Consider the following 12,064-nt stretch of genomic DNA (forward strand, 5'->3'; position numbering starts at 1 on the left):
CGGCTAAATTACCTCTATATATTTGCCAGGAAAAACTTGTAATGCAACTTTGTCATTTGATTCTTTATTTTTATTTATCCAACACAAGGTGAGAGATGAAATGTAGTATGTAAGAGAAAAATAAGGATGTGAAAATTAATTCCGTAAAGTTGTAAAGTAATAAACATGAAAAAAAATTAAAACACATTTATTCAGAACTGAATGATGACATTTCAAATTCTCTAATCTCTATTGAACGATAACAAGTCATAAACTCGAACATCTTAGATTCAAATTAATAAACACATAGATCTTAGATTTTCTCTTAGCCCAATCCACCCCCTCCCCTCATAGTAGACTATCGCCGTCCCCTTACATGTAGAATATCGTTGTTTAAAAATAAAAATTACTCGCTTCCTCATTCCTTAAAGGTCTCTATAATTTTTGCGAGAAATATTTTCTTTTGCTTATTACCTCTTACTTGTTTAAACTTGAAATAGTCAAAGGGGCAGATAACGGAAGGATAGGAAGGAAAGTAATGCGACCATTTACTTTCAAAACAAGAACACAATGCAACCATTTCCTTTCAAAACAAGAACACACTTAAACATGGTTCATCACAATAAGTCACAATAGTTGAAAAGATTGGAAAACTGAAGAAATTATGCGGTCTCATCTTGCCAAGATAAACTCACAATTCACACTTTTTGCCTTTTTGGCCAAATCATAATACACACTTTGAGGCTGGAAAACTCATACAAAGAGCCACGAATAAGAAACTCTTAAGCTTCATCCACAATGCACTCAATTGCTTGCTTGCAAATTCCGGTCATTGTTGCCTCAGGGCCATAAACCTGCATTGAGAAACGACGTCAGGCTTGCAGCTCATAAGTTATAATCTATTTGTGTTTTACTTCACCCTTTTAACGTTCTTCAAGAGTAAGGCTTGTTAACAACTGAAATCAAATGTCAAAACCAGAAAGTCGCATACCTCAAGAGGAACTCCGAGTTCTTCCCCCAAAGCACGCATCTTTGCCAAACCAGTTTGATAATTTGGACCGCCCCTACGCACAAATATATGCATTCTTGCTGCTTTTAGCTTGGATTCCTTTGATGTCGCAAAAAAGAAACGGTTTGAGCATACAAAACGAAATAAACCAACTAGGCCAATCTATCTATATGATATGAATGTCAAAATGTGGTGGTACCTTCTCCCTTAGGGCTCTAATAATTCCACTGAATGTAGCAGCTACGTCTGTGAAATTAGCTATACCACCTCCAATTATTAGAGCTCTTTTACGACCATCTGGATCAGCTGTTGCACACTGCAATATATGAGAATTTTATTGGCAGTTAGTGTATGCTACATGTAATGGTTGCAACTTGAGTAGTCAGACAAAGTAAATACGAGTGTGTGTGTGTGTGTGTGTGTGTGTGTGTGTGTGTGTGTGAGCAAGAGAGAAGAAAGAGGTTTTCGTAAGAAAAGAAAAGCTTCTTACATCGACCACAACTCTTGCATATTGCAACACCTCTTCCTCATTTGGAGCTCCACTATACTCTGCATAATTTCCAAGTTCTGAAGCATAACCCAAATCTCCAACCTAATTCCCATAAAGATGCCAGAATATTACAACAGGCCATGGTAGGAATTTAAAGGTTCCCAACGTTCAAAGAAACAGAGGGGAGAAATAGCAATAGGTGCACATTCAATCAGAAACAATGAATTAAAGCCAAAAATGGAGACCCAAGATTTTGACAGGGCTGCTACCGGGACAGTATAGCTATATGGTTGCAATACATCAGGCATTCAGGCTACTCACAGTATCAGCATAAATAACACTTGCACCCCCTCCAGCTACCATGGTCCAGATGCGTCCTTTTGGGTTCAACACAGTGAATTTTAAGGATGCGCTTGTCTGCAATATATATGTTTAACTTTATTTTGAACAACTCTTAAAAAAGTGCTGATCCTTAAAGTAAATTGAAATTTATCATAAATTTCTTTCCGCGCAAGGAACAGTTTGGTTTTTACCTTTTCATCCAGAGAATGAATAAACGTTTCTGTAGGACTTAAGACTCTGCCGAAAGGCAGTGGAAACTCCACATTGCCCCATCTGAATAGTATTACAAATATTGTCAGAAGGAAAAATCAAACCAAAAGTGGTTAACTAGAAACAGGTAGAACTAAAGTTTGGAAAATCATCAAGAGAAATATACGTATTGAAGTTCTTGAAGGCAGCAGTGTCATCCAGCTCCCCCCTCATATCTAATGGATAAGGTTCACCGTCAACCAAGGTAAATGGGTTCATTTCCAGGAAACTAAAATCCAAATCTGCAAAAGAAAATCAGGAATGCAAACTTCCTCAGCAACAAGAGCATGTACCCAACTAATTACATAGCTAATCACAGTTTTACACTGTTCTATACTTTAGTAATCCATATTGGACATTCGTACCCTGGAATACAGAAAATACGCCCTTTATGAAATCCCCAATTTTGTCTCTGACCTGTAACAGCAGAATACATTAAGCATATGTCCCAAAACCAACCAAAAAGTTGAATACACAGAGCATAGTAGTAATAATAAAATGATGATAATCAAACGGATTCACAAGAAATATAGCCAAAAAAAATTGAACAGTCCATGTCGCGACCAGTCCATGTCAATGTCGCGAGCCTCATGTATATGCTCATGTTTATTGTTATAACAACACATTTGCTTGCGAGATCTGAAGTTCAAGCTTAACATGGAGAAACGTCAAAAAGAACAGTATGATCTATGACACACACCTCCAATGGAAGAGTGGCAATCAATGGAGCACAAGCGTCATTCGTCATAGGCTTCTCGGTCGGAAGAAATATAGTCTTAACCTATACAACATAAAAACCAAACGCCACAGCAAATTACCAACCTCAAAACCAAGCAGAAAACACCATCCTAAATCCAAACACTCAAAACAAACACAATTTTTCATTACCTTGTCCCAGTTCTCTTCAATTTCGATCCCTCCACACTCCGAAAAGCTCACGGTTGATCCAAGCCTTTCAGACACAATCGAGAGGTAAAATTCTTGATCATGAGGCATGAATGGCTCCACTATAAACGTCGTAATCGGCGCCTTACATCCTCCCATCTCAACCTTTTCCAAAATTTACACAAAACCCATCAAACAAAAAAAATACAAAAATCCTAATTCAAAAACTCGGGTTTCCAAAAGACGATTCAAATCATACGAAATCGGATTCAATTACCTCCTTACCGAGTCGCTGCTTGACGAACTCGGCGACCTGCGCCATGTCCAAGTTCAGGGCGACGAGGCCGCTCTTTCCGCGCTTTCCGAAAAGCATGTCGGGCTTCACCACCAGCCGCGTCGACGACAGCCATGGCAGCTCGTTCGCCAACTCGGTGAAGTCCGTTGACTCGGTCACCTGAGCTGAGTTGATCTGGAGGTCGATTCCGGTGAGTCGTTTCAGGTGCTGCTTGAGCAGCCTCTTGGAGTCGTATTCTCTGATCTTCTTCCGGGCCATTGGGTCGGATTTTCTCGGATCACGCTGGCGTCGCCGGATACGAACAATCGGGTCGGGTCGGGTCTGGTATGGTGCGGTGGAGTGGAGTGGCAAATGATGTTTTGTTGCGAACGGGAAGTGCGCAGTTGGCAGGTGCGGCTGATGAGTGTGTACAGTTGGATAAGATTGTAAAGTCACACGCGTGGAAATAGTCCTACTACATACACGCGCCAGTGGATTGGTTAAGAATCAGATTGCTGAAGTGTGCCTGCCACGTGCCACTTCTCGCCACTTGTGTTCTTTAGACATGGTAGTTAGCGAACTGTGGGAAGCTGGTACTTCAAGGCTGATTATGTCACACTTTTGGAAGTTTCTTAATTTGTCCAACGATTTTCAACAACCAATTTCATGATTTTCATCAATTGTAGCACTCTATTCTCCGTTTCACAATTAAAAACTGTATTTGTTGCTATAGTGATATTCCTTCTTACTTGTACGTGAAAGGTTTTAGATTTGATTATTATCAAAGACGAATTTGAACCACATTATTACTAGTCTATTGTGAGGTTAAACCTACATCATTCCCTTTAGTACAAATGATATCGTTTGTTAAAAAAAATATAAGTATTTGTCAATAATTAGAAAAGGTCTTATTGTTGAATCTCATAATCGAATAAATTTTTTTTTTTTAAAATAATAAAAAGGTGAACTTGGGCATGAGTAAAAATTCAATACCATATTTGCTAAGCTATTAGACTACTTGAATAGAATTAATTTTTTAACATTCGTATATCGGTGGAGGCAAAAAATAATGTATGAACAGCACTACCTTATTGAATATGCGCTGGGTTATAGCTGATCAAGCCCAACCCGAAAAATATAAACGGGCCTGAAATCTTGAAGAGTGTGTGAAGCCCAAATTATTGGGCGTTAAAAGTAAAAACTCATGTTTTCTTCCGCGCGGACGGTCTTCGTCGTCGAATCTCCGTTGCAGTCTCAGTCTCTCGCATATCACGGCTTGCTCTTCAAACTCTCCATTGCTTGTGTTTCAACTTCTGGTAAGTTCTTCAGATCACGCTTTCGACTCGATTCAATTGCTCGAATTTTTTGTTTCCACCGTCCCCCTCCCCATTTCTCAAACTTCAATTGCTATTTTGTTGGGTTAGTTCATTGATTCAATCCCACTTGAATTTTCTTTCTGTCGCTGGAATTTTAGGGTTTCTGTGATCTGGTGCATTTTTACATCTGCGTGTGCTTGCCTTGTTTTTTGTGTGGGTGATTGTTGGTCAGGGATTAAGAATAGTGTACTAAATTACCTTGATTTTGATCTGCATCATCAGGCTTTTCTTGAATATATATGTGTGTGTATTGTTTATACATTCATACATATATATATATAGAAATCTTGAACCATTGAGTATTTAGCTGTAATTGGGATTTCTGATTGATCTTCGTCTTGCTTATAGCATATTGATTGAAATGTATATTCTTTTTCCATTTAACATTTCGATGTTTTTTTTGTGCATTTGTGTCTAGGAAGGAAAGAAATGTGATGGGTTTGTGTTGTAATTAAATAATTTTATCGTGTAGGTATTCATTAGCTGAGTCATGGATAAGGAGACCCCCAATATAAAGAAGTGGGTTGTTCTTTATCCGGTTTATATTAACTCGAAGAAAACTGTGGCTGAAGGGAGGCGAATCAGTGTTGCGAAAGCGTGCGAGGGTCCTACTTGTGCTGAGATTGGTGATTGCTGCAGCTATTTTAAACTCCCATTTGCAATCGAGGTTTGTTTTGCTACATTTGCACCATCTGTGTCATAAGGTTTGTGCATGTTTAGTTCCAGTAATGGGTGTGATTTGTGCTAATATATGCGGCGTGTTTGACTGTTGTAGATAGATAAGGCTTATCCACGTGATTTCATGCAAATTGGGAGAGTGAGGGTCTTGCTCAAAAAGGAAGATGGAACTCCATATAATCCAGACATTACTTCCAGTAAGTATTACTGTATTACTATTGCACTTACCCTTAATTTTATGACATTCTCAAAGTAATGTATCAGTTAATGCAAGATTTCGGGATGGGACATTAAACAGCAGCCTTTAATTTTGTTGGACTAGCCCATTTATCGTAGGGAGATTCTCAATTATTGCTCTTTGTAATCCTTGGTATTGAGATAAAACTTACTGTGTTAGCAAAGGTATCCTGTGAAATTATTCTCTCTCTACATAGCTAAAGCAAAAGCTATTGTGATATTTGGCAGTTTCTAGCTGTTAGAGTCCCCCAAGTTTACTCTCACCTTATATCATAGGCTCCTAATCTGTGACTCAAGCTGTGGGTTGGGGTGGGTAACGGGGAATGAATAAGATATAGGGTACAGAGATCCTTGTTTGTAACAGTGGGGCATATGCACTCTTCGCCATTCTCGTCTTTGAACCACGGATGTATAACATTGTCAACCTTTACGAAGATAGTTAAAGCCAGAATAAGTCTTACCAACTGGACTTTGTTTTCGAAGTTTTTTCAGTGAGCGTTTGCAAGCGATTCCTTTGTCTGGTTGTCTCATTGATCCTATGAAGGGCGTCGCCACATTCTACAACTCAACTGTTTGCGTTATTTAGTTAAACATAAAATGAAGATTTGTCCTTGTTTTTCGTGTGCCTTTTGATTAATACATGTATATAATTATTTGGTTTTTATTTTGACTGAATTGCAGGAAAACAGCTGATGCTGAAAGTTGCAGAGATGGTTCCTAGGCATCCTGGTAGGACTAAGAAGCAGGAGCCCGCTGCATCCACTTCAAGTGCTGGGCCTGCCAAATCTGGGAAACATGGAAAGAAAAAGAGATAGCTCTGCCGCTGCAGTCTCACAAATCGTCATACTTTTTCTTTGGCATTGAACTCTACCAGAAACCGCACGCTCCCGTTGAATAGGATCCTAGTTTTCAATCTGTCGAAACTCATTGTCAGCTTAGACATTTCTTGTTGTACACCTTATTTAAGTTTGCGAATGCATACACAGGACAATATCAACCATCATGTTTGACGATGATTTATTTGGTTTGATTAGGATGATTTATTTGGTTTTGTTAGAACATTTTCCTTTTGGAAAGTTGGAGATCATTTTTCGTGTCCGTTGGTATTCATGGAAACAAAAAACAAACGAAGTGACTTGACTGCCAAATCTGTTGCGAATGATGTCTCATTCTCCGTTCAGATATAAACGGCGGTTTCTCTGTACGGTATCCATCGTGAACCGGTTAGTAAAAGTCCGTAGTGCCGGATTCTTCAAGGTTTTGCTAGACGCCCTTTCGATTGGAGAATAGTCTTTCATTTCATTGACATGTAAGTAACCCTAGGCTCATAACTTCAGGATTTACCATCTCTCTTACATTCGATGTCTGAGTTTGAATCTTCTCTCCTAATAAGTCTGCAACACTCTTGGACTCGATGTCCGAGTTTGATTCTTCTCTAATATCACTCGTATAAAAAATTAATAAAAAAAACTTAAAAATTTTGAGTTTTAACGATAAAGACAAAATAAAGGGTAAAATGAATAAGTATCAGGATTTACTTTTTAGCATAAAGATGTGGTTTTTCGTTAAAGTGACAGTACTGGAAGCTTTTTATTAAAGTTTCCAAAATTAAAAGCATAAACTCTAAAATACTGTCACCACAATTACACAAGATCCATACTCTCAGCAACCGGTTAAAAAAGAAAACGTAAATTACAGTGGTAAATTTCCTAAGAAACAAGAAGCAACTCTAGTTTTTCAATCTGATTTCTTCATGTTCAAACAGTGATCCGCTGCTTCTCCAAACAACTCTCTGACCTCTTGCAATTCTCTCTCTGCCACCATCAAAAACCACTCAGGCAAACAAATGAAACATAAATGAAACTGTACCTATAAACTTTTGATAAAAATAGAATTAAGGAGATACCGAACAAACAATAAGCCGAATATAAACCATAATTCGGTACCAAATTACTGTATTTTCAATGTCCTCGGCTTATATTTTTTACTAAAATTTTGTAACCGGTTCTATTAGCGTATTATTGGTCAAATGTGACTGGTTAAGTTAACTGAACACACTGACTGACCTGCAGCTTCCAGTTGCTTCTCAAGCTGTTGGCCGACGGCGTCGTTCTCGGCTTGAAGCTGAGCAATCCTCCTCAGCTGAGCTTCCTCGCCTCCCTCCGACAACGGCAGCGCCGCCACCAATGCATCAAACTGCACAAGTGCAATCCTGGAATTAAAATTAATTGATAAAAAGAAAACAAATTAGATGCCACGTCAACCAACTCAAAGCCCACCTGCTTTGCTGCTTTCACTAGATCAGCACTCATCAGCTTGGGTTGCTTCGCGAACTCCGTGTCACTTTCCGGGGTCGGATTCGGGTTTGGAGTCGGATTCTGGTTGGGATTCGGATTCGGATTGGGATTGGGGGTCGGTGCGGATCCGGCTTCCGGGTAATTTGGGGAGATTCGGACCGGAGGCGCATCCCGTTGTAGCGTTCCGATGGTGGTGAAAGCAATTGTCGCGATCGTGTTCACCTTTTCTTGCAACTGGCTGATTGCGTCCATCACTCTAGTGGCTGTCCCCAAAACACAGGAAGCAGAAACACTTGAAGGAGAATATCAACTAGTACGACGTCGTACTGGGTTCGTTCCCCCTTTTGTCCAATTTCGATGGGCTTTGGTAGGCTTCCTACGTGTGTTACATTCGTACAACTATTATCTTTAATCATTTTAAAAAGTATGATTTGAAAATACTTTTAAAATAATCGAAAATACTTTTTGTGAAAATATTTTTAATATTAATTATTAGTGGATTTTGAAAAAGTACTTGAAGTGCTTATTTGATATTTCTTCTAAAAAAACACTTAAAAGTACTTTCAGAATCTAAAATCAATCTCACCCAATGCGCTTTTATTCATTTTAAAAATATTTTTCAAACGAGTCCTTAATGACACATCTATCCTACTAAATTTGACTACGTGTATTACCTTTAATAAAAAAAATTAGTGTGCCATGCAATACATTCGATCAATATATAATGAAATAAAATTGTTCAATGATGTGTCTTTTACACATGTACATTATATAATATTAAAATATGCTACAAATATATAGTAAGCCTAATCGTTTAATTTTGCCATTCTTTTAATGGAATTAGCACTAGAGAGGCATGTGCAGCACCTTAAAAAGTCTAATTATTGCTGAGGGTACCCTTAGTGCTAATTATGTTTGAAAAAATGTTAAGAGAATAAGCAACTTTTGCAAATCAAAAAGATTTTCTGATATTGTTTGGTAATAAAAAATAAATAAATAAACTGAAAGTGAGTATGGTCATATAAGCAATTGCTAGCAAAAACATCTTATTTCGGTCATATGTGCTTATTCGTAAAGTACTTCCAAGTCCTGGATTTTGAAATTACAAAATCATAATTTGGCTAGAACTAAAATGAGCCAACAACTATATCATCATGATTTGGCCTTGTAATTTTATTTCAAAAGATAGACACACATTTGCAACACCAGCGTAATTAATCGCATATTGTTACGTTAAAAAGTTAAAAGATATTCTAAAAAACAAATTTTTTAAATTATATGTAAATAGAGGGATACTTAAAAGAATCAACTTTTCTGCATATGGCAAGACACATTCAAGTGCCTTAACGGCTTAACCCGCCAGCAGGTGGCAATCTAGGAATCTACTCATGAAAAATGACATTAATGCCCATATGCAACTATATCATCACGGGCGAGCGCAACAACGACAAACCCAAAAACGAAACCGACTGAAGAACAAAGGAAGGTGAAGACTCTGAGAGAGAGAGATGACGATGGGAACGACGACGCAGGCGTACGGCGAGTCGCGGTACTGGGACAACCGCTACGCCAACGAATCAGGATCGTTCGATTGGTACCAAAAGTACCAATCTTTGGCTCCGCTGATCAATCTCTACGTCCCTCGCCATCCCAACCAACACAACCGCATCCTTGTCGTCGGCTGCGGCAACTCAGGTACGTACTCTGCCTTCTCCCTGCACCCGCACTCACCCGATCAGATGATTCAGATCTCCCATTTGATTCACACTCAAAACTCAAAAGGAATTGGTTTCCAAAACGCAGCGTTCAGCGAGGGGATGGTTGATGATGGGTACGAGGATGTGGTTAGTATTGACATTTCATCTGTGGTCGTCCAAACTATGCAGAGCAAGTACTCGAATCGTCCACACCTCAAATGTCTGTTTTTTTATATTTTAAATTTGATATTTTTATGAGTTATTTATTTGTATTTTGGTTAATTAGCTCTTAATTTTGTTTATTAATAATTAATTAGATTTGCAAATGGATGTTCGAGATATGAGTGCTTTCGAAACTGCTTCCTTTGATGCTGTTGTTGACAAAGGTACTTCATTTTTAATTATCGTCGTAATTATTTAATTATATTCTCCGGCACAACTAAACTAAACTGCGGAATGCACTTCATATTGTGAATTTTTATTTTTCAGGAACTCTAGATTCTCTTTTGGTAAGTGCTGATAACCCTTGTGCTATGTTCTTGTGCTTGTTTTTATGTCGTTTCGCTATTTATGATTCTTTTGTTGTGCGATTTTTCATGCTTAGTGTGGAAGTAATTCGCGGCAAAATGCTACCGATATGCTTGAGGAAGTTTGGAGGTATAAATCTCTTTTAATAAGTAAATGCAGTTGTCCTAAACTTTTGGTTTTGCTTATTTTCTTGATTTTGTTCACCCACCATAGATTAAAGCGGTTAATAACAACCTGTAGGGTCCTCAAGGATAAAGGAGTCTACTTTCTGGTAACGTTGCTTATTTTTTTGTTCTCCGCCTATGATTTCGATATACCCTCCCTTCCCCCGCCCAGCCCGCCCTCTTTTTTCGTATTCTTGTTTTGCAGTTTGTGCATCCATAACTTGTCTCAAACATGCTGCATGCTGCTGTAGGTCACATATGGTGCCCCATTGTATCGTTTGCGCTTGTTGAGAGAGTCATGCTCGTGGATGATAAAACTCCATGTGATAGGTTCGTTGAGTCGTATTTTGCGTGGCATTTGATCTTTTTTGTTATATATGTGTTGATTTCTGTCTGTGCCATCACCATGTATGCAGGGAAACTTTCCCGTGAAGATAAACCAGAACCTCCAATATGGGATCTGACAAATCCTGTACCGCTGCATGGTGATGGAAGAAGCTCAGCGGAGGAATTGCTAGGAAACAACCCTGATGTTCATTATATTTACATTTGTACCAAGGTTGGTGAAACAAATTTCCTATCTTGGCAATTTAGTGCGTGTTTATCAGATAGGAGTGAGGTGTGTAAGTTGACTACAATTTGATTACATGTATTTCCTTTCTTTTGGTCAGGATAATTCTTTAAAGCCAGGCGTTAAGCGTGAACCCTCGGTCGATTGAGGAAGATAAGTATCTTCAACCTCGTACGGTTCATCATTCCCCGTACCTGTGTTGTTGCATGTGTTGAAACTTCAAACTGATAATTATACCTTCTATACCATGTGCTAGTTTCATTTCTTACTTGAGATGACTTTTTGTACTTACTAGTCGGTTAACAAAAGAGGAAAAAGCCGGCTCAGTAGTAAACGGAATGCCCAAAATTTAGCCGAGGTTTCCAGGACAGAGCTAGGACGGCCCTAGCTAATCTATAACTGCTACAACTTGCAGTCGTAGCTTGTGATAAGAGCATTTTCAGGGGCTTGTATTTTTGCTTGTTCTTTTCTTCAATTGCAGTTGAATTTTCAGCTTCTTGTGGAATTGAGAGTGACTTGTTGGTTTGTTTTTTGCTTTAGAGCAACTCCAGCCGACCAAAATAGGCTCGGCCCAAGCCTAAAAAAATAGGTTGGCACTGTGTAAAACCCTCAACCCCTAAAAATAGGTCAGCCCAAAGTCCAAGCCAGTTTGTAGGCCGGCCAAAAATGGACTGAGTGAGGAATCGGCCTATCTAACGTCATACTAGCATCAACATGATGTCAGCGAATGCCAGATTTCTTTTTTTTTTTTTTACGTCAAGCGCATGGGAAACACACGTGCGTTCCCGATAGCAACCAGATGGTGGGCCCCGCCGATGCAGGCACACTAAAAGGGCGCGGGACATGGCCATGTGGCACGTCTTCGGCCGTTGGATTTTCAACAACTATTTTTTTGAACAGTTAGATTTTCAACGGTAACAAAATTTTGAATTTCAAACCCAACGGCTAGTGATGTGGCAACATCTAGGCCATTTGATTCCTAGATCAACGGTCCAGGATTTTCAGCCAAAAAACTTAAATAAAAAAAAGAGATAAAATGTCAGAATTCTTACCGTTGGCCACGTGTCCAATTCTGGGCCGTTGGATTTCAATCTTTTTCAAATCCAACGATCCAAATTAATTAACTTAATAAATACTAGCATTTGCCTACACATTTTGTGTGTATGAACACATTTTTTTAGAAAATGAGAGAGAGAGAGAGAGAGAGAGATAAAAAGTGGGGTAGTGGGAGGTTTTTGTTTTTGGTTTTTTTTTTTTTTTTTTTAAATATTGGAGGTATTTTAACATC

The 12,064-nt window shown here is 38.7% G+C and overlaps 4 protein-coding genes across 5 annotated transcripts; 2 read left to right on the forward strand and 2 right to left on the reverse strand.

The window, feature by feature from the left end:
- Nucleotides 1–547: 547 nt before the first annotated feature.
- Nucleotides 548–3,638, reverse strand: LOC137731034 (ATP-citrate synthase alpha chain protein 2). The gene is made up of 11 exons (XM_068470087.1): nt 3,232–3,638; nt 2,958–3,119; nt 2,770–2,850; nt 2,435–2,486; nt 2,197–2,311; nt 2,012–2,093; nt 1,800–1,895; nt 1,479–1,580; nt 1,188–1,304; nt 971–1,087; nt 548–833 (listed from the first exon to the last, which is right to left on the reverse strand). The coding sequence occupies exons 1-11, from the start codon at nt 3,505–3,507 to the stop codon at nt 762–764; spliced, it is 1,272 nt and encodes a 423-aa protein (XP_068326188.1). The 5' UTR covers nt 3,508–3,638; the 3' UTR covers nt 548–761.
- Nucleotides 3,639–4,409: 771 nt separating this feature from the next.
- On the forward strand, nt 4,410–6,539 carry LOC137732052 (signal recognition particle 19 kDa protein-like). The gene is made up of 4 exons (XM_068471347.1): nt 4,410–4,544; nt 5,077–5,271; nt 5,380–5,479; nt 6,201–6,539. The coding sequence occupies exons 2-4, from the start codon at nt 5,095–5,097 to the stop codon at nt 6,332–6,334; spliced, it is 411 nt and encodes a 136-aa protein (XP_068327448.1). The 5' UTR covers nt 4,410–4,544; nt 5,077–5,094; the 3' UTR covers nt 6,335–6,539.
- Nucleotides 6,540–7,122: 583 nt separating this feature from the next.
- Nucleotides 7,123–8,155, reverse strand: LOC137730754 (mediator of RNA polymerase II transcription subunit 21-like). The gene is made up of 3 exons (XM_068469715.1): nt 7,799–8,155; nt 7,586–7,715; nt 7,123–7,333 (listed from the first exon to the last, which is right to left on the reverse strand). The coding sequence occupies exons 1-3, from the start codon at nt 8,066–8,068 to the stop codon at nt 7,257–7,259; spliced, it is 477 nt and encodes a 158-aa protein (XP_068325816.1). The 5' UTR covers nt 8,069–8,155; the 3' UTR covers nt 7,123–7,256.
- Nucleotides 8,156–9,275: 1,120 nt separating this feature from the next.
- On the forward strand, nt 9,276–11,470 carry LOC137732513 (uncharacterized). Of its 2 annotated transcripts, none has more exons than XM_068471834.1 (9): nt 9,276–9,511; nt 9,620–9,733; nt 9,831–9,899; nt 10,003–10,022; nt 10,118–10,170; nt 10,255–10,312; nt 10,457–10,535; nt 10,622–10,764; nt 10,877–11,470. In XM_068471834.1, exons 1-9 carry the CDS (start codon nt 9,325–9,327, stop codon nt 10,922–10,924), a joined length of 771 nt encoding a protein of 256 aa, XP_068327935.1. In that variant the 5' UTR covers nt 9,276–9,324; the 3' UTR covers nt 10,925–11,470. The 2 variants fall into 2 exon arrangements, with proteins under 2 accessions (XP_068327935.1, XP_068327936.1); XM_068471835.1 differs by having other exon boundaries at nt 10,282–10,312; nt 10,877–11,466.
- The last annotated feature ends 594 nt before the right edge of the window (nt 11,471–12,064 follow it).

The sequence above is a fragment of the Pyrus communis genome, chromosome 4 (genome assembly GCF_963583255.1).
Source record: "Pyrus communis chromosome 4, drPyrComm1.1, whole genome shotgun sequence".
Taxonomy (NCBI): Eukaryota; Viridiplantae; Streptophyta; class Magnoliopsida; order Rosales; family Rosaceae; genus Pyrus; species Pyrus communis.

What these genes read in the sequence shown, in the direction of transcription:
- LOC137730754 (XM_068469715.1), bottom strand. Translation starts at nt 8,068, where the DNA reads ATGGACGCAATCAGCCAGTTGCAAGAAAAGGTGAACACGATCGCGACA. An exon ending in TAGTGAAAGCAGCAAAGCAG is followed by an intron (nt 7,716 to 7,798) that starts GTGGGCTTTGAG and finishes GCACTTGTGCAG; the next exon opens with TTTGATGCATTGGTGGCGGC. An exon ending in GAAGCAACTGGAAGCTGCAG is followed by an intron (nt 7,334 to 7,585) that starts GTCAGTCAGTGT and finishes TGATGGTGGCAG; the next exon opens with AGAGAGAATTGCAAGAGGTC.
- LOC137731034 (XM_068470087.1), bottom strand. Translation starts at nt 3,507, where the DNA reads ATGGCCCGGAAGAAGATCAGAGAATACGACTCCAAGAGGCTGCTCAAG. An exon ending in TTCATTCTCTGGATGAAAAG is followed by an intron (nt 1,896 to 2,011) that starts GTAAAAACCAAA and finishes TATATATTGCAG; the next exon opens with ACAAGCGCATCCTTAAAATT. An exon ending in GTGTTATTTATGCTGATACT is followed by an intron (nt 1,581 to 1,799) that starts GTGAGTAGCCTG and finishes TATGGGAATTAG; the next exon opens with GTTGGAGATTTGGGTTATGC.
- LOC137732052 (XM_068471347.1), top strand. Translation starts at nt 5,095, where the DNA reads ATGGATAAGGAGACCCCCAATATAAAGAAGTGGGTTGTTCTTTATCCG. An exon ending in AACTCCCATTTGCAATCGAG is followed by an intron (nt 5,272 to 5,379) that starts GTTTGTTTTGCT and finishes TGACTGTTGTAG; the next exon opens with ATAGATAAGGCTTATCCACG. An exon ending in TAATCCAGACATTACTTCCA is followed by an intron (nt 5,480 to 6,200) that starts GTAAGTATTACT and finishes ACTGAATTGCAG; the next exon opens with GAAAACAGCTGATGCTGAAA.
- LOC137732513 (XM_068471834.1), top strand. Translation starts at nt 9,325, where the DNA reads ATGACGATGGGAACGACGACGCAGGCGTACGGCGAGTCGCGGTACTGG. An exon ending in CGTCGGCTGCGGCAACTCAG is followed by an intron (nt 9,512 to 9,619) that starts GTACGTACTCTG and finishes TCCAAAACGCAG; the next exon opens with CGTTCAGCGAGGGGATGGTT. An exon ending in ATAAAGGAGTCTACTTTCTG is followed by an intron (nt 10,313 to 10,456) that starts GTAACGTTGCTT and finishes ATGCTGCTGTAG; the next exon opens with GTCACATATGGTGCCCCATT.